The sequence below is a fragment of the Lontra canadensis genome, unplaced genomic scaffold (genome assembly GCF_010015895.1).
Source record: "Lontra canadensis isolate GAN:19392208 unplaced genomic scaffold, GSC_riverotter_1.0 scaffold23, whole genome shotgun sequence".
Classification (NCBI taxonomy): Eukaryota; Metazoa; Chordata; class Mammalia; order Carnivora; family Mustelidae; genus Lontra; species Lontra canadensis.
This window is the reverse complement of record NW_022631017.1, coordinates 2883488-2904710: the sequence shown is the minus strand read 5'-3', so window position 1 is coordinate 2904710 and position 21223 is coordinate 2883488. Positions and strand designations below refer to the sequence as shown.

Sequence of the window (21223 nt, the reverse complement as noted above, 5' to 3'; positions counted from 1 at the left end):
CACTGGAGCCTGACTGTTTTATTTGCTTTTCATATCCGTGATCAGAAAATAGCAGTTGTTGAACAAGGACTGAAGCTTATATAATAGTCATGAGCCCAAAATATATTCATCTATATTTAAAAAATGGAATTTTCTCTACCTTTGATTCAATGAGCCTGGAATAGAAACTGTTTCTTCCTTGTAAGTTACATGAATTAATGAAATATATTTTCCATGCAGAGGAAATGCTGTGCGCTAGGTAACAAACTAACAAAACTGCTTTACTATGGCATGTTTTGATGGAGAAGAATTTGGAAAAAAAAAAAAAAGGCTAAATATAGCAGATGTACGCAACTTGAAACTTGGGCACCATTTTAAGCCCTCCTCTGCAGTTAACTAAAATTGATCTCCCTAACAAGAGCTAAAAATAGCGGGAGGAAAAAAAAGGAATAGACGGTGACTTTTCATATCATTCCCTGCAGGCATTTTCAGGGACAATGAACATGACCTTCCAGAGCCAGCCTAGAGAGCCTAGAGAATAAAGGCTGGCATTTCACATCCCACCTCGGATTTACCACGCATTTAGTACATTATAACATCTTTGTGCTTCCATTTTGGCTGATTGGTAGAGATAAGCTGTCTTGCTGGGCTGGGTTTTTGTTTTTCCTGTTTTGCTTTATATCTGAAAAGACGATAGCACCATACTTTTTCTGGATTCAGGAGTAACAGCTGTAGAATAAACCAAAATAAATATTCGATTCGTCCTCCACTTGGTCAAAGCCCATCTTCTTTTGACTTGATGACTGTTAGATGATGGGCTTCTCTAAATTTACCAGGAGGACTAATGGTAATGTAGGAAGCCTTTGTTTTACAGAGGCTGGTATCTGTCCTTTAAGCAGAGCAGAAGGCAAATTCTGATCCCTGTGTCCCACAGGGCAGCAGAGAAGCACTGAACAGGCCTTAAGGCCTGACCCAGTGGCTGTTTTTTATGGGGCGGGGTGGGGTGGTGATGAGCACAGAAATGAAAGGTGGAGGAACACATTGTGGAAATTGTTTTGCATTTTAAAAATTTCCTTTTGCAACAGTCTTTAATTTCTTCTAGACAAATTAATTTTACGATTCAAGAGACCTCTCTGGTTTCTCAAACTTTTCACTCCCCAGGGCGAAGGTACTAGCTCCATCAATTCTTTCTGCTTCTTGCTAGTGGCAGGGGAATCTATTTTAACTTACCAGCTGTGCAGCCTTGGGCAAGTTACTTAACCACTCTGTGTCTCACACGCTCCAGCCGAATCTATGAGGAGAATAGCAATTCCTGTCTCATAGAGTTGCTCCAAGTATAAATGGAGATAATATAGTAAGGTGTCCAAACTGTTGGATACTGCCTGGAGCACAACAAGCCCTATATGTGTTTTAACTGCTGTCTCTATTTAAAATATTTCCCTAATTTGTCTATTTTACTTACTTTGGATCAAAAAACAGAACATACAGTCATGGGAACACAGCGAAGAATGAGTGAAAGGATGCCTCTCACATTTTCCTGAGTATACACTTGTACTCACTGCAATAAATAGAACCAGACTCACTTCTCCAGGGTTATGGGGCCCTTGTATCCTAAGAGGTGTTATAACAGCCTAGGAAGGATTTCAAAGGAATCCCACAGGATTGGGTTTGATCATGGTTCCAAGGTAATTGCACTCTCCATGCTTATTTCAAAAGCCTCTCCACATGTTCCATGAGCATGAGCTGTTCCTGTCTGGAAGAGGGTCACCGCCGTCCCTCTCCCAAAGAAGGGGAATCCTGTTTTGCTCCTGCTCGTCAGAGCCTCCATGAAAGTATCCTCCGTGAAAGGGTCTTAGTAATGCACATCCTTGCCTTTCAGGGCTGCTGGGCACATTCATGATCCTATGAGCCTGCCGGTTTGCTGAGGTGATCCTCACCCAGCCCGAGCGCCATCTTGCCCTGGATCCCTGCTCTCTGATGCTCTTTCTTCAGACCTACTTTAGCTCAGCATCTTTGGATTCTAACATCTCTTCTCAGTCACTCAGCTCTCCCAATTTAGCGGTGTTAGTCATTCCTCGGAAGCAAACCCCATGCCTCTGAGTTGCTTTCTCTGCTCTGATGTTACTGTGTTTCTACATTCCCGGAACTGAGGCAGCCACCCCTTAACATGGAATGAGTTATAATTTCTTACTGAAATGCTTCTGCTAAAAGATTAAGAATGAATCTCACAAAATCTTTTTTTTTTTTTTTCCAAATGTAAAATGCTCAAAGACCTCTCCTTGAAGAAAACATTAATTTAGTGTTGCCTGACTCAGTCTGGACAAAGCCATAAGAAAGCAACCATTTGCTGGTGAAGAAATTATCCCTGGGCGGGCTGAGGGCTCTGATTTAGTCATTCATTCAATATTTGCTGAGCACCTACTGTGCAAGGTGCTCCCAGGTGCTGGGGGTAGCAGAAGTGGAGAAGACAGTGAGTTGAACGATGGAGAATTATTGTAGGAGGAACGCGGGAGAATCTGGGCAACTGGCACGAGGAGGTTGAAGAAGCACGTGCCTGCCTTGGTACCCTGTGGGCGGTGGGGGGGCCCAGATGCGGTGGGAAGGACACGGGGCGTGGCTGTGCTCCTTCACGATTGCGGCTGGAACAGCCACAGACAACCAGGCTTCTAATATAGCCTCTGTGATATTTTCAACTCAAGTGTTGGCTGCAAATCGTCCATCTGTGTGGGGTAAAGAAACTTCAAGGACACAGGAAGAGGACAAATGGAGAACTAAATAAAGAGGAGCAGCCTCAAGTTGCTGGCAGAGAATGGAGGGAACGCTATCCCAGAAAACACACCCGGGACACAGCATCAGTCATCCTCCAAAAACAGAAGACCCTCGGTGTTCGCCCTTATACACACAGTGCTCAGGACTCCATGTGCATACCTGCTACCCCTGGGTTTGGCTTTCTGAGAGTCACAGTGGTGTTAGGGATAGCTCTTCACTCAGGGTTAGGATGAATGTTTTGCCAGCGTCACAGCAACAGGGGCCTCACGTCCACCAAGGCCACCAGCGTCCTCAGTCAAAGGTCAGGGCACCCTGGCCATGTGGGGGAGTCAGCAGAGCCAGGTTTGACACTTGTCTCTGCCCCCAATCAGCTGTTTCCCTTTGGGCAAACTGGCTCACGTCTCTACGGCTTAGTGTTCTGCTCTGTTAAATGCAATTAATAATTGCTCTCCTGGTGCTCACTGCACAGGGTAAGGGAAAGCCAGACTCAGAGGTTAGCAGCACCGCTAAGGAAAAGGGCTTGCATTTTTTATTCTGCCATTGTTATTCACAGCTCTCAAAAGAACCTCTGGCTTTCTCTGCCTCTTGAGGACCATTTCGTTCCTCCTTCCTCCCTCCCCTGTGCCAGGCTCTGGAAACCTCCCTTCTAGGCCTAACTCCTACTCCATCCATTCCTTCTGCCTCCATCAGCAGCAGGTCGCACCCACCCCTGGCCTTGTCTTCCAGACCCGGGACTCTGCTCCCTTAGCCAGTGAGGGTCTCCGAGACTCGCCCTCATTTTGTCTTTGCATCAAGCTCTGTGAACATTAACTACCATAAGTTCCCTTTCCCATTTTGGAGCAAATGATTTGTGTGTACTGGATTCCCGGCTCCAAGTGAGCGCACCGGAGGCCAGCTGGGATCTGGCGGTCAGGAAGTCTGACTTGGCCTGGGCCTCCCTTATACACAGTGCTGGAGGAAGAGCACGGCCTTGGACGCCCAGGCTCTGTCACTGGCGAGTGACTCCTCCCCTGTCTGGGCCTCTGGGGTCCTCCTCCTGTCAAATGCAGGCTGGTCAGTGACTCCTGTGTCCTCCAGCCAAGACCTCAGTGATCCTCCGAAGCTGCCCTTCCCGACATTTGCACAACTGTATGAGGTGTTCAAACGTGTTTGCTGCAGCATCTGTGCATGAGAGGCAGGCTGGCAGCTCCGAGTCCCTTGGCTTCAGCCGGTCCATCTGGGGCTGCGTGTTCCTAGTTCTGGGAGTGTCCACAGTTACTGTGGGAAAAGCTTTCACAAGGTTTGACTTGGGCAGACCCGACTTATTTTATAAAGGTCACGTTTACTCCTATCACCGACACCGTTCTTTGTACGGGGAGTACATTGGCTCTGGGTTCCTGTACGTGGACAAGGCTCTCAGAGAAATCCCGTGTCGTGAATACCTCTCTTCTTATCACATTGCTCTCCCCTCAGCTCTTTTTAGTCAGGGACCTACTGCTTCTCACAAGAGCTCTCCGAGGGGGGAACCCATGGCCAGTGTAAAGGCCCCCGAGACGCTGAGTACCTTGATGCCAGTTAGAAAGAAGCCCCAGGCTGCTTGCTCTCAGGAGTACTAGAATTTAAGTTCTGGTCACATGGGACAGCCAGTTAGTCTCTGCAGGGAGAGCTTATTACTCAAACCAGCCACATCCTAATTTGAGGACCCACTAGGGTGCCTTCCTTTCCAGGTCTGCCTGGGAATTTCCTGTGTTTGGCACTGAACGTTCCCAGGAAGCCTTCAGTCCTGGGTGAGCCAGAACAGTGGTTCACCCAGGACTGGTCATCCTACGAGTGGTCGCCCCAGGTATGATCGCTCTAGTCACCAGGGTCCTCAAATTTCTGTGGGTGCAAGAATCATTACGTGTGATGATGAAAACTGCAGACTTCCAGGGGGCGATTCTGGTCCGTGTATCTTCCTGAGCACACTAAGAAATACCGGTAACAATTCATTCTAAGTCTATCAGCTCTTTGTCCCTTGGCTATCAGTGGCTCTTGAGAGTTTTAGGGGAACTTTAAAAAAATACTAATGCCTGAACTTGACCCAAATCAATTAAATCAGAATCTCTTAGGGTGCGGCCAGGACATTGGGATTGTATTTTTAAAGCCCCCCTCCCACCAGGAGAACAGCTAGTAGCAGACACGGTGGGCGTTATTTACCCTCGGACCCACAGTGCCTAAACCCTCAGCTGCACCTCCCACCACGTCCCCTCCTGCTGTAATAAGGAAATATACCGTCAACCGAAAAAAGAGGCTGAGCCAATAAAAACCAAGAACATTCCTTTAGGGTCTCGGAATTGTAGTTTGGGGAACACAGATGGGGGCAGCCAACCAAAGCGTGCCCTCGCCCCAGGGAACAAAAATCAAGCATTTTTAAAGACAAAAGGCAATTCTTGTATGTGTTGTTTACGAAGAATTTTGATGGGCGTTGGTGGCAGACTATCTTGGCTGAATGTGACTGCTTGCTAAGGCTGTCACTAAGCAAAATCTCTTAGTAGAAAAAGTTGCACGTTGAGTTCTTGGAATATCATATGTGGTTGGGCCCAGTTCAAAAAGTTCATGGTCCTATGGGGTAAGGATGTACCTAAGTCCCATCTCTTTAGTGGGTCTTCCAGCTCCATTTAAAAACCCCTTGACCTAAGCGACCCCATTTCATTTCACCTGTCATAATCCCTGGGAGTATTTTTTCAATCGAGGTGGCAGCATCTGTCTGCTGAAAGTGAGGACGGTATCACTTCTAGGAACCCATGTAAAGAAATTCTGGATCGGTGCATAGGAAATATGTACAAGGATGTTAACTGTAACTCTGACTGGAATGGTGAGAAACTGGAAACAGTCTAAATGTCCGACTTGGGAAACCGGATGAATCAAGTGTGATGGTATATTTGCCCAGTGAATACTATTCAGTCTTGAAAACGAGAGAATCTGAGCCATGTATACCAACATTGGAAGAAAATGATCATAAGGTTTTTTTTTTTTTTTTTTTAAAGGTAAAGGCTACTGTGGACCGGCTTCTTGGAGACCAAGCGCCTTCACTTTGGCAGGAAGACTGTCTTGTTTCAGAAGGTTCCTGGGCTTTCCTATGGCAGCAATAAAAGACGGTTGCACAGCACAGAAGCCTAGTGCCAGCTGGTAGAGCGTATTTTGCCTATTCTGAGAAAACCAGAATATACCATATACCAAATATACCAAAATTCCTTATGGTATAGAGAGGAAGCCCATAAGAATTAGGTAGCTCTTTCCAACCTTAAAGTATCTGCATCGCAGTGCGGAAACAGCACAGACAGACCTTGTAGTCCACATTCCCAAATTGCTGTTAAACGGGGACAAAGTCCAAAGCTGGTTCTTCCTCTCTGATCCGTCAGCCCTCTTGCTGTCCACACATGGCCATAAACCCATTAGAAATGCACATGTTCCCATGAGCCCCGGATCTCACGGTCGTTTATCCCATCTGGCTTTTCAAGGTTGCCGACACTGTCTATTTTCCAAAGGGGCCCCAGAGCATACCTGGTCCTAGTTTGGCCACAGCGTAGAGGAGGTCGTAGTTGAGCACTGGCGTGGCATCGCTGATGGGCTGCCAGCCCACGGGAGGAGACGCCGGGGGTGAGATGAGGAATTGCTTGGCGGGCTGCGGCGGTGCCAAATGCAGCTTGTCACCGTCTGTCTCTGGAGCCTGAACCTTTCAAACAGAGGAGAGATTAAGACAGAGTATTCATCAGGGCCTCAGATGGGCTGTGCAGGGACCCGAAGCTGCAGAGTCTCGTTTTCAGCCCGTGACAAAGGAACCAGTGAACCAGGCTACCCTAATAATCTCTGCTTACCATCCACCACTTGCTCGGTCACCTGATCCTTAGAACAGCGAATCTCGACTCCTAGTGGACATCGCGATTACCTGGACAACTTCCGAAAGGCCAGAGTGCCTGATTCGGCCGAGCTGGGGCAGGGCCCGGGACTCTGCATTGAGCACAAGTTCCTACCTGAGGCTGAGGCCACTGCTCTCCAGACTCCCTGCTCCCTTCCTTTCCTCTCTCTCTCTCTCTCTCATTCTTTTGAGGCGATCTTCCCGTCATGTGACATGAAGCACTCTAATGTGAACAATCAGTGGCACGGGGCGCCATCCCCACTTCGGCCTAGAGACAAAGCATCTGTATCGCCCCGAAGCAAACCCTGTGCCCATGAAACATTTCCTACCATTCTGGCCTCGAGTCAGACACTGGCAACCACCAGTCTGCTCTATGGATTTGCCTGTTCTGCACATTTCCCAGAAACGGAATGAGATGATGTGACCTTTTTGTGTTTAGCTTGTTTCCCTTCGCATATTTACAGGTTCATCCACGTCCTCGCACACCCCGGTACTGCATCCCTTCTGATGGTTGCGTAACATCCCTGTGAGTGACAGACCACCATCTGTTTGTCTCCACCCACTGACGCACATTCCAATTGTTTCCAACTTTCGGCTAGTGTGCATAGTACCACCATGAACATATGAGTACGGGTATTTGTTTGAGATCTGTTTTCAAGTCTTCTAGATGTATACCTCGGAAGGGATACTTGCTGGGTCAGATGGTAACTCTCTGTTTAACTTTTTAAGGAAACAAGTGGGGATTCAATAGATAAAAACTGAGGTCTCTACAAGTAACACAGTTTCTGGCAGTATGGGATTCAAACATGGGTCTGAGGCCAAAGTCTATGTTCTTCTTTTTTACATTTTATTTTACTTTATTGTGAAAAGACCATTTAACAGGAAATCCACCCTTCTCTTTTAAAAGAAGATTTTATTTATTTATTTGAGAAAGAGAGAGCACAAGCAGGAGGAGGGGCAGAGAGAAGCAGGTTCCACCCTGAGCAGGGGGCTTGATCCCAGGACCCCAGGATCAGACCTGAGCCGAAGGCAGATGATTAACTGAGTGAGCCACCCAGGGACCCCAGGAGATCTACTCTCTTAACAAATTAAGTCTATAGTATATTATTGTTGACTATTTGTACAGTAGATCTCTAAAGCATATTCATCTTCTTTACCTGAAATTTTATATCTGTTAATTAGTAACTCATCCTTTCCCCCCTCTTCCTAGTCCCTGGCAACTACCATTCTACTCTTCGGTTCTAATGAACTGTATGATGTTAGATCCCTCATCTAAGTGGAATCATGCAATATTCGTCTTTGTGTGACTGGCTTATTTCACTTAGCATCATGTCCTCAAGGTTCATCCATGTTGCAGAATGTCCATACTGTCCAAAGCAATCTACAGATTTAAAGCAATCCTTACCAAAATCCCAATGGCTTTTTTTTTTTTAAAGAAATGGTAAAAAAGAAAAAAAATCTAAAATTCATATAGAACCACAAAAGACCACAAATAGCCAAATCAATCCTGAGAAAGAGCAAGCTCATACCTCCTGATTTTAAAATACATTATAAAGCTACAGTAAGCAAAATAGTATGGTATTGGCATTAACACATACATACAGACCAATGGGCATATAGAACAGAGAGTTCAGAAATGAATCCAAAACATAGGGTCAACTGACCTTCAACAAGGGTGCTAACAGTACACAATGAGGAAAGAACAGTCTCTTCAACAAATGGTGTTGGGAAAATGATATGCACATATAAAAGAATGAAATGGAAACCTTATCTTATCCCATATACAAAAATTAACTCAAAATGGACTAAAGACTCAAAATGTAAGACCCAAAACTGCAAAAATCCTAGAAGAAAATAGAGTGGAGAGCTTCAAGACATTGGCCTTGATAATGTTTTCATAGATATGACACTACAAGCACAGGCAACACAAAGAAAAAGAAACAAGCAAGACTATGTCAAACTAAGTCTTCTGCACAGCCAAAGAAATATCAACAAAGTGAAAAGGCAATCCACGAATGAGAGAAAATATTTACAAACCATATGGAGGAGAGGTTAATCTCCTTATCCATATACAGGATAAAGAGTTAAGGAACTTCTATGATTCAAAAGCAAGAAAAAAAAATCCCTCAAAACAACAACAAAAAAAAACCCCAAATTAAACCTAACAACTCAGTTAAAATATGATCTAAGGTCTCAAATAAACATTTCTTCAAAGAAGATACATAAAGGGCCAATAGGCATATAAAAAAATATTTAGGTCACTAAGCATCAGGGAAATGCAAGTCAAAACCACAGTGAGATATAACCTCACACCCGTCAGGATGGGTATTATCAAAATCCAATAAATAGATAAAAGACAGCAAGTGTTGGGAAGGATGTGGAAAAACTGGAACCCTTGCATACTGTTGGGGGGAATGCATATGATGCAGCCACTATAGAAAACAATATGGAGGTTCCTCCAAAAAATAAAAGATAGAACCACCATCTGAGCAATTCTACCTCTGGATATTTACCCAATAGAATTGAAATCAGGCTCCTGAAGAAATATTAACTCTCATGGTCATTACAGCACTATTCATAATAGCCAAGATGTGGCAATGACATAAATGCCCATCAACAGATGAATGGGTGAAGAAAACGTTGCATCTACATACAATGGAATACTGTTTGGCCTTTAAAAGAAGCAAAGTCAACGTTTTTTCATTGTGCCACCTTTGTAGAGTTCGAAGATGGGAACAATGTTTACTGACCAATAAGGGATGGATCAAGATATCTGATGATGAAGGGAAGACACTGATGGAACTTTTTTCTTTTCTTTTTTTAAAAGATTTTATTTATTTATTTATTTATTTGTCAGAGAGAGAGAGAGAACGCAAAAACAAGCAGGGAGCCTGATGTGGGACTCGATCCCAGGACCCCGGGATCATGACCTGAGCAGAAGGCAGATGCTTAACCAATTGAGCCCCCCCCAGACACCCCTAGGACATTGATTTTTTATTGCTGTGGACTTTGTGAGCATTGCCAAGAATTGCCCATGCCCTTTGGGAATAGCCAATATTTATTTCTGGATGAAATAAACACAAAATTGATTTCCATGTTTGTCATGTTTTCTCACGAATAGGAGTCACTAAAACTATTTTAGTATATGCGCTGCTGAAGCGAGCACAGGAGTCACTAAAACTAGGATATAACTGAAATTTTAACCATAACCCTGCTAGGAAGTTTCGGAGTAGTTGTGAATAGACCGTTCTTACTATGACCACCAGCTGGTGTTTACTGTGTATTTACCAAATGCCAGGCATTTGAACACACAGTAGTTCATTTAATCCTCCCAGCAACAGCTGGAGGTGTGTATCACCCTCTTCCTTTCCCAGGTGAGGAAACTGAGGCCCACTGAGCGTATGTGTCTTGCCCAGTGACAGCCCAGGCTGTCAGCCCTTACAGCCTGCTTTCTGAACCTCTGTGATGTACCCACCTGGGGATCCACGGTGCAGGTTTATTTCTCCATGAACTAATTATAGACTACAAACCAGCCTGAAAGTAGAAAGGCCTCCATTTACATTTTTTAAAAAAGCAGAAGATAACGTAGAGCAAGAATGACCTTACCTGTGCAAAGTAGAGTTTTAATTTTTTCCCTCTGAACTGGGTTTCATGAAGCTCTATCCTGGCTCGGGCTGCAGATTTGGGATTGCTGAAGTTTATTCGGACACGTCTGAAACTCTTAAACAGTTGGAACGTCACACAGTCATCGTAAGTCCGAAACAGGCCCTCAAATTTTTCCTGGTAAAAACAAAACAACAAAGGAAAATCCATCAGCCATGTATCTTGCATGATGCCTGATCCAACACAAATAATTAAGTAAATAAATAGGCTTTTCTCAAATAAAACAGAACACTAGTAATGTATTTTTTTTAATTAGTGTATTATTAGTTTCGGATGTAGAGTTCAGTGATTCAACAGTTGCATGTAACGCCCAGGGCTCATTACATCACATGCCTTCCTTAACGCCCCTCACCTGATTACCCCATCCTCCCACCCCACCTCCCCTCCAGCTGCCCTCGGTGTGTTTCCTAGAGTTCAGAGTCTCTTATGGTTTGTCTCCCTCTCTGATTTCATCTTAGTAATGTCTTTTTTTTTTTTTTCTTTCATCTGTTGGTCTGTTACCAGGTGTTAACATGCTTGTGGATTCAGTGTTAGGATTTATAATCTGGGTCCTGAGATCTGCAGAGGAGCAGTCAATGGGGCTTGAAATGCATAAAAAACCTGAAAATCATGCAAAGTGTTGAGTAAGTTTCCATGTATCTGTATCTTTTTTTCTGGGGAGAGGGATCATTGTTGGTACAAGATTCTCAAAGAAGTCCATATTACCAAAATACTAGAGCTATCAAGTAAAGTATGTGATAGATGTTATTAGCGATTATCAGTCTTGGTGTCACTAGTTAGCTGGTGCCATGTGATTAGTCCTGGTTCATGAAATGTATGCAGAAGGCAAGAAAAAGCCCTTAAGAATTTTTTATCTCTTTCTCTGAAGATGCCATGTATTCCAGATGGCATACCATTTGGAAGCAGGATTCTTCGCAGCCTGGGTCCCTGAGTGGCTGTGAGGAACAGAAATATTTTTCTCCCTCCTCCCACCCATCCTATGGTTGAGTTTGCCTCGGCAAGGAAAAACAATAACAACAAAAACAACAACAACAAACCAAAAACCAAAAACCAACCAACCAACAAACAAACCTCTATTGCATTGAACCCCTGAGATTTGGAGATTATGTTATTCCCACAGCATAACCAAACCTATCACAGTACAAGGCAATCATTTAAAGTTTTTGACTTGGTACGTTTTCAGTGCAGCTAAACAAATCTCTGTTAAATGTTCACTTTATATAAGGCATGGTCTCTAGGCTTTAGGAGGACACAGAGATGAGTATCATTATGTTGCAACCCTTGACGGTCTAACATCTTATTGGGAGAGGCAGACACAGTCACAAATAAGAGAATGCCCATAAGGCTGGGGAAAGAAAATTAGAGAATTACACACACACACACACACACACACACATTTGTATACATATAAATACCATCTGTCTTGTTCTTCTTAGCTTTAAAAAAGTTCTTGTTCTAAGTAACAAAACCAGTGCATGTTAAATTACTGTATGTTCTCAGTGGAGAAACTGCTACTAAGTAAATAACCTTTATTTAAACTAACAAACCAACAAACCCTGATTCTTTTATTTCTACAATGAACAAACAAACGGTATATTGTAAGTGTGAGTATAAGTGGGAACAACAGTGTACCAAGGAGTGGCAAGATTTACTGAATTTTGATTTGTAAGGGACCTAAGCAATAGTTAACCCTTTCCTTCCTCACCTCTATCGTTTTACCAATCAGGATCCTGAAGTCTGAGAAGAAAAAGACCCACCATGGTCACACAGGCAGTTAGTGGCAGAGCCTCCACCAGGCCAAAGTCCTTGTGACCCTGAACACAGAGATACTTTCCACTATATACAGAATTACACTGCCGGACTGAGACAAAGAGGGAGGTGCTGTAGTAGGAGTCAGAGACGGGCACCAATAAAATGACCCATGGCTCATGTGTGACCACATCCAGCAGAATCAGCAATGTGATGGGGGCCTGTGACATCACAGACCTCTGGGGTTGCAGAGAAGAAAGAACCCAGATGTTAGAGAAGACCTCCTAGAAGACCTCCTAGTCACACACATCAACAAGTCTTAGACCTTAAAGTTCATGGCCTGTGACCCTTCCAAATGTTTGGCCCATTTTTGAGATTTCCTCAGGCCATGCCTATAGTTCTCCACATTTTTGACTCCTGTTTCTTTCTCTTTATAAACCTATCTATCCAGTCCAGAACCACCAATGATACATTCAGAGCAAGTTTTATTTTTTATTTTTAATTTTTTTAAAGTTTCATGACATTCATGGAGATATGAGGGGTTCTTTCTCCCCTTTTCTTATTCTTATTCCCCTTTCCCTCTCAAGAACAAAACAAGAATCTTTCCTTGTCTATTCCTTCTACAGTTTTTCCTTCATCTCTCAAGCCTTGGGATCAGCCAACTCCTGGGCCTGGGGCCTCCACCACCACTCCAAGAGAGCTCACTAAGGAATTATTTCCCGACAATACTGTGCTTTCCTGAATAGGAGTCCTGGTGAATACAATGTTTTCTAGTTCCTCACAATGACAGTACCCTCAGCTGGTCATACCACAGTTGATGGTTTAATTAATTTGGGGAGTTTTCAGGAATGAAGAGCATTAAGAGATTAAAAGCTCTTATTTCTATAGAGAAATATTCCTATTTCTTAGGACAAAATTCTCGAGTCTTTGTAGGTCTATATTATTCCACTGCCAGTTTCACGTCCCCATCCCTTCCCCAGGGCCTGAGTGAACGCATGGAGGCCAGCCCTGGAGGGGAAGTGTTCTTTTCCTTTGCCTCTAATCCCTTGTTTGCATTTTGTATTTCTTCTTTATGCCTCACATCTCAGCTATTCGGAGCTGTTTGGCCTCAAGAGCTTGGATTGGCAAAAAAAAAAAAAAAAATCAAGGAGTCCTGGCTTTGGGCTTAGGAGAGGGCTGACAATGTGGAAGGCTTTGGCAGATGTCCACTACTGAGTGCCACTGTTTTCTCCACTGATCCTCAGAAGAGGGCCCCAGGCAGCTACTGCCTCAAGCTAGAGTTGGCAAGTGACAGCAACCTCTTTGATACCCCTTGTTTTGGGCTTAGGTGGATAATCAAAATAGGTCTTTCACCAAACCTGGGGTTCGGCCCAGAGCTCAGGGGCCAGGGTTTTCACAAGCTCTGTGGTGATCGTCATCTTTGTCCCCATCAACTAACATGTACTTGGCTTGTCCTCTCTGCAGATTTCTTTTGAGAACCGGTATTGGCATGGGGTGACAGCTGGCCAAGAAGTGGGGATTCACTGGCCAAATCTATTTTCTTCCATTAGTGACATGATAAACAGTTCATTGGCAGAGGCAACAGAGTACGAGACAAAATTCGTTATAGGCAGGTGCAGCATGGCGACCTACCCTTAGGCAACACAGTGTCCTGAACAGAGCACAGGTGTCTGTCTCTCAACTGGCAGGAGAACAAATCTATGCTTTTCATGCTTAGGTCGCCACCCCCCACCCCCATCCCCTGCCGAGACACAAAGTGGTACTTTGTTGTCCCCTGGCTGCCACTTTCCTCCAGTCTGGTGCTCCACAAACCCAATAAATTCCTCATGTCCTCAACAGGTAGTTCCCTCTGTAACCATTGGTTTGAATAAAGTTCCACAGCAGTGATCTCAAATTCTGGTCTCTGGACCTCGCTACACACTTACAAATTATGGGGAATCCTAAAGATTTACTTTTGCTAATGTGGGTTTCACCTACCAGTGTTCATTGTACCAGAGACTTTTAAAAATATGCATTTACAAATATATTTAAAAGTAACAATAATAAGCCCATTCTATGTTAAAATAATATTTTTAGGAAAAATAACTATTTTCCAAAACAAGAGAATTTAGTGAGATCGGTGCTTTTTTTTTTTTTTTTAACATTTCTGCAAATCTCTTTAATTTCAGATTTAATAGAAGAGACCTGAATCTCCCATTTGTCTCTATGTTCAATCTGTTACACTATGCTGTTTTGTCTGAGGGGTGTCACCCAAAGCTGACCTCACCCAAACACATGGTTGGAAAAGGGAGGAGTAACAATAGCCTTTCAAATATTCTTTGAAATTCCTTGTGAATAGCCTTTCTTGATATTTCATCAAAACCCGACAAGTGGCAGTGTCTTAAAGTATACTACAAAGCTAAATCTGATTTAATGTATAATCTTGATTATAATCAAGTAACATTATCATTTGATTATATTAAGATCTATGTATCTATTTTGCACCTTTATCTATTTGGCACGATATATTACCACCTATATTAATAAAAGTTCTTCAGAAATTGGAAAGTTGTCAGATTCACATTGGTAAATATAGGTTTTCCAAAAGTCTACTTTTAGCTTGAAAGTTCTTTCCCCCCCTTTTTTTTTAATATTTTATTTATTTATTTGAGAGAGAGACAGTGAGAGAGAGTAAGAGCGAGGAGAAGGTCAGAGGGAGAAGCAGAATCCCCGTGGAGCTGGGAGCCCCATGTGGGACTCGATCCCGGGACTCCAGGATCATGACCTGAGCTGAAGGCAGTCACTTAACCAACTGAGCCACCCAGGCGCTCCGTCCTTTTTTTTTTTTTTTTTAAGATTTTATTTACTTATTTGTCAGAGAGAGAGAGAGAGAGCGAGTGAGCACAAGCAGGGGGAGTGGCAGAGGGAGAGAGAGAAGCAGGCTCCCTGCTGATGAAGGAGCCAGATGCAGGACTCTATCCGAGGACCAAACCGACTGAGCCACCTAGGCGTTCCTCTTTCCTAATCATTGGTGACAAACAATGCCAGTTATTTTCCTTGGCGTAACATGCTCATTCATTCATTTTTGGGATAATGTCTGCCAAATATCTAAGTCTGCATAACTACAGTTTGACTGTTGGTTGTTCTTTCAAGTAAAAATTGTGTTCCATGAGAAAAGTAAATGTCTGGTTCATCTTAGAATAGCCTCCAATGTCTCCTCAAGTCAAATACTGTATTTTGGGGTGATGCAGAAGTGTACTTTATGTGTTCTTCCCATTTCTTTATTTGGATTATTAAAAAGGCATATGTTCAAGGATATAAAGTTAATAAAATTAATAAATTTTATGGATTCCTCAGGCCATTTTTAGGTAAAATCAGTATTTTTCTTTCTTTCTCCTTTTCCTTTCTTTCTTTCCTTTTTTTTTTTTTTTTTTTAAACTGTGAGCTTGTGGCTGTGAGGAATACTGGTAAAACTGGTATAGTTTGCAGCCCCTGCACTGACTTGTACACAAGTACCAGCAGTTTTAACCACCATTGCTTCTGCACCATGTGAAATGTCAACACAGCTGAAAAGGAAAAGAGTGTTTTAGTCTTATTATGGAAATGGTTTTGACCTCATGTAGAATGATCTTGGTAACCTGTAGGAGTGGGCAGACCATCCTTCAAGAACTGTGGTACCATAACATCTCCAAGAAAGTAAGGATTTATTTGGCTTGGTTTGAAGACAAGAGGTCTAGTGAGAATCTTTAGGATACAACATAATGGAAATCGAAGAAGAGACATCACTCAAGAAAGAGTGGTGATCATACCTGAACACTGCAGGGATGGTGAAGAGGATGAAGATGGTCTTGGCCAGTGGGAGACCACTGGTAATCCTCCTGAGAGTTATCTGAACAGATGTGGAGGTGAAATATGGATTATTTTGGATTGAGGGGTGAATGGAAGGGTAAAGGTGGAGAAAGATAACTTGGCAACAAGAAAGAGGGAGCTGGGGTGATAATTATATGGGAAGTCAGATCAAAAGAAGATTTTTAGTAGCATGGAGAGATGCTTACTGGTTGACGAAATGAAACTATGATGAAGGAAAGAGAGGAGACAGGAGAGAGAGGGGGTTGTGGATGGTGGAGACAAGAAGAGGGGCTTCAGAAAGACTTGTAGGGATTTCTTCCTGTGAGAAAAGAGCTGATAGGTCACAATGGAAGAGTCTGGAAATGGAACAAGCAAAACAGAATGGCTTTCTCATCTCAGGGAAGTGGAAGGTGAAGGGAAACTGAGGTCTTGAGGAGCTAGAGGCAAGGAGAGTAAATGTGGACAAGTCAAAGGACAGTGTAATGGATTGAATTATGTTCCCCCACCCAAAGGCTATGCCGAAGTCCCCAGTACCTCAGAATCTGACCTTATCAGGAAACAGGGTCCCTGAAGATGTAACTTGTTAAGAGGGGGTCATACTAGAATGGAGTCCCTAATCCAGGATGCCTGTTGTCCTCATAGGAAGACAGCCATGGGAAGACAGAGAGACATAAAGTGCCACGTGAAGATGGAGGATTGGAATGATGCTTCCATAAGCCAAGGAAGGCCAAAAATTGCCGGCAGATTGCAAGTACCAGAAGCTAAGAAGAGATGAAGAAGGATTTCCCTACTGGTTTCAGAGGTAGCACAGTCCTGCTAATAACTTGATTTTGGTTTTCTAATCTCCAGATGTGTGAGGTAATAAATTGCTGTGACTTTAAGGCAATCGGTTTATGGTATTTTGTGACAGCAGCCCTAGGACACTAACGCAGGCGATTATGCAGCACTAAAGGTCTACAAAAAACTAGGGATCAGATGGTTTTTAATAGAGCCTGCCGATACAGTTCTGCCTTTTTTTTTTTTTTTTTAGGTGAGTGGTAAGTGGATAGCGGGGTCATTCCAGGGTAGCGTTGGCAAGACAGGCATGTGTACACAACCTGTATGTGTGGGAGGAGTGCAACAAGAAGGAAGGGGAGTAATTTGCTCTCAAGAATGAACACTTCGGGATTTTACAATCTCTACCTTTAAACGTATTTGCTTTTCTTGAGCAGTCTTGAAATTGCAGGGACCTGTACAGATGGACCATTACGAACGGGACTCTGAGCTTGCAGAGGCTCACTGCGGTTTTCCTTAAATCTTCTTAACTTCATCTGTGTTACAATTATTTGTTCCTTTATGCATTATTTGTGCTCCACGTTTTTAAAAAGATTCGAACATGGCTTATAAAGACATACAAGATGGCAATAAATAAATAAATAAACAAATAAATAAAAACAATAAATAAATCTCAAAATAGAAACTTGAGTATAGAAAAAAAAAAAGAGGAAAACAAGGGTAGAGACATAAATTGGGGCCATGGAGGTCTAGTTATTTTTTTCACGCAAAGAGTTTGCATTATGAAAGATTCACAAGAGCAGCTTTTCTGACAGGATGCCCTCCTGAAAACTAGGAAAACTTCTCGTGCGGTCTTGAACATGGGCCATGGGTGGGCCAACATTTTGCTTCTAATCTTTCTCAAGGCAAACACGAGATGGCATTCCTCACCGGTGATACAGTCCTCTCAGGGTCTTGAGGGTAAATATGAGCCTGGCCTCAACACCAGACAGAGGGATCTGTCCAGAGTCCTTACCAAGAAGCTCCAGTGATGTGAAGACGACTGTCCTCAGAAGTTATGGAACAAAACCAAGTGGCAGGTGAACCATTATAGTTTCCAGACACAGTGGGAGCAACTGGGATGCCTGGGTGGCTGAGTTGTTAAGCGTCTGCCTTTGGCTCAGGTCAGGATCCCCGGGTCCTGGGATGGAGCCCCAATTCTGGCTCCTTGCTTCGCAGGCAGCCTGTTTCTTCTCCTTGCTGCTCCCCCTGCTTGTGCTCTCTCTCTCTCTCTCCCTCTCTGACAACTGAATAAATAAAATCTTAAAAAAAAAAAAAAAAAGGAAGCGACTGTTGTTTTGTAAACTCAAGAAGACTTAGGAAGTGCTCAATGTATTTTCTTCAATTGTTCGATAAAAAACCCCGAGGTGTTTTGCAGAAAGAATATTAGAACACTACAATATTCCCTTCGTTTAACTCCTAGCCAGACAGGCTGCACATACACAATTTTGTGAAGTCACTGAACCCTTGCTTTTCTGGATGGACCGTCTGAGGATAAGTTGAGATTGTTCCTGTCTTTGAATAACACATGAAGCCCCTGGAAGTCAGTGACCTCCACAAAGCCACCGGACTGCCTCGTTATCAAAACCAGAACTAGGAAGTTCAAGTCGTTCAGACGACCCAGGGTCACTGAGAACACGCAGACATGTGAGAGGTCTGAAGAATGAGGGCAAGCAAGCCAGCACTGTCAAGCTGAAGGAAGAGTGCTTGAAGATCCCACTGCTAGGGGGCCTGATGCTGCCTTCATCCACATTCCAAACGAGGCTGTATGCCTTTACGTATGCTTCAATATTCTCACTTATGATCCCTGTGGGTATAAATTATCTTAATAAGAAATTCAGCTTTTCTCAAAATCACAGGGCTCTCATGGGGCAGATAATACCTCCCAGAACCTGCTGAGGAATGAGACAATTCATTTCGGTTTATCACCTCTCAATGGGTTCCACTGACAAGTCCTGGGCAAATCCCATGTTTAGGGATCGTACTGGATTTTACAGGCTGCTCGGGAGGGCTTCCTGTCGGAAGGAGCGCTGCTGTTAATAAGGGATAGCAGGTGTGCAGGGGGGGATTTTTACATCGGGATTTTTAACCTGTTAGGATTTCTAAGGCCAGACAGAATTGTATGAAATAATGCTTTGATTCTTTTGTGGTTCTGATGTGACCTAAATAGAAAATCATGATGAAAAGGAGGCTCACCCCTTCTTTACTGATAAGAGAAGTGGACAGACCTCGGGTCACACGTCTGCTTTGGGAGAAGAGAATTTGCTGGTAAAGGCACAAAAGCCTTTCCCCCTTCTCACTGGAGTCCTTTTGAGAGACAAAGATGTAAAACTCAGCGCCAAACTCTAAAAGGACCCACTTGGCCCTAATACCTCATCACCTGCTTCTCTCAGCAGAACACTTTCCATGGCCTGTGTTCTAGTCTGTTCTTTTGTTCCCGCCCTTAAAGCCCACAGTGGCAGGGTAACTTCTCTGTCCAAGAGCTCACGCTCACTCCATTCTAGCAAAGGAAGTCTCCATTTCTCTTATTTCACTGTGCTGCCATCCACACATTTAGAACTGGAAAGACAACCCACCCCCTAAAAGTCCTTGAAGCTAATAAAATGCACAGTGACTACAAACTGAAATGATCCTTGAACGGCGGTCGGCCTCAGCTCTGTGGAGCTTCTAGCTTTGATAACTTGGGACATCCTTTGTAGGCAAAATTCTACGAAAGGGGCGCCAAAATGGAATATTTTTTAATGAGGACAAGAAATTCACAAGAAATAAGTTTTATAAATTTTACAAAAAAAAAAAAAAATCTGACTGTGAAACACATCGTCAGAGCCTTGCCAGGGCCTGGGTACAGGCCCATACAAAGAAGACCTCAGAGCTGAAACTTCACTCAATTTCCAGGAAATACGCCTAAGAGAATGACAAGGATACTGTACAGTCACAAGGGAGTCTGGAGTCCAGGGGCGTAGGATGGCTAAAGCAACATGCTGCTGGTATCACTCTCAGCTGATGGGGACCCTTTCCCTCAATGTTTGAATCTCCGGAATGAAAGCCAAGAAATGTGAGAGATTTTCTGGAGAGTTTCAGTACGTGGCTCATGGGGATGTCTGAGGCCAGTCCTACCACACGCACCCGAACCCATTTGGTAAACACCCAAGGTGGATGCTAGAGGAGATGCTCGTAAGCTGGGTGCTTGGAGCCTGTCCCAGCAACTGTTCAATAAAGGATGACGACTGCTTGATGTGTGGACTGAGAGCAAAACCTCCCGGAGGCACTGTGCATGTGCCCAAGACCTTTGCTGGGTATAACTCTGTGCAGCAAAGGCCCACCTTTTGGGCGAGTGAGACCCTTGGCGCACCTGAACCCAGGGCTGGTTCTGGTGGGCCACCCTGCCCCCAACAAGAGGGCCCAGGAGGGTGTAGATCCTGTCTGTACCACTCAAGATACCATTTGTGTGGATGCCTGCCTGCTCCGTGCCTGCCGCAGGATGCTTGTAAGCATCCCAAGGGGTCTCTGAATTCCTAGGGAAGAGAAGAAAGGAGAGTCCCACATGTATTAGGAGTGGGGAGGAGGTACACCAGGTAAACTCCAGACTTCTGAGAGAGTCATTATGAGCACAGATTCTGTTACATGCCACAAACTGGACATATCCGCATGCTTTTAAAGACAAAGGAAGGATCTTGTATGGCTGCCACATTTCAGTGCACAGTTACCAATGGCTACCTTGATTCAGGGCATATCCTGAGGGTGAATGACAGTTTCATCCTTCTCTGGGCCATCAACTCCTCTTCTTCAATCATTAATCTACAAGAGCGCCTATGGCTATCCCCAGCCCTGCCGAGATACAAGCTCTAATTGTGCATGTGTAATTGACAAAAAGCACAGTGTCCTTTATAGCTTGTAAAACCAGGAACTGCATTTTAAATGCATTTAAATATTGTCTTACCTATTAGATAAAGCATAAAGCTATGTTACTAACACAGACTCTAGAGTCACAATCCCTAGTTAAAATCCTGAACCCAGGATTTGTGCAACCTTGAGCAACGGACTGATCTATCGGACACTTCATTTTCTGTATCTGTAAAATGGGCATAGAATAATAACAGTCTCTATGTTAAAGAGTTTTCCTGAACATCAAGTGAATTAGTCTATTTAAATCAGTTAGAAAGGTACTGAGCTTGGGTATGTGAGAGTTATTACTGTTAGGAATACCAGATTGGAAGAGAAACAATGTTTCATTTACATGTCTATATTTGGCCTGCTAGCCCTAGTTGTGCATATTTCCCTCTATCCAGATCGAGATCTTTACTTATTACCTGTATCTAATCCTTACAGACTATAAAGAGCAATTGTAGGAATGCCCAGAGTAATATTTCATATAAAATTAAGACTAATTATACTAATATGATTTTATTGATGTTATTATCTACTTAAGACAATGAGTCCAAATTAGGCATCACGATTTCTTTCTTGCCTGCTAAGCTTTAAAAGTTTTCTTGGTAAGGTAAATAATTCTAAGGAGGTATGGAAAGGGTAATTGCTGTCAGTTGT

At 43.5% G+C, this 21223-nt stretch overlaps 1 protein-coding gene across 4 annotated transcripts in view; it reads right to left on the bottom strand.

Moving 5' to 3' along the window:
• RCAN2 (regulator of calcineurin 2) overlaps nt 1-21223 on the bottom strand; it is a 264074-nt gene that overhangs the window by 12172 nt on the left and 230679 nt on the right. For all 4 annotated transcript variants that reach the window (XM_032862009.1, XM_032862010.1, XM_032862011.1 and 1 more), the window contains 2 exons: nt 10232-10405; nt 6271-6442 (listed from right to left, as the gene is read on the bottom strand). In XM_032862009.1, coding sequence (XP_032717900.1) covers nt 6271-6442; nt 10232-10405 — 346 coding nt within the window. The remainder of the gene's footprint in view (nt 1-6270; nt 6443-10231; nt 10406-21223) is intronic.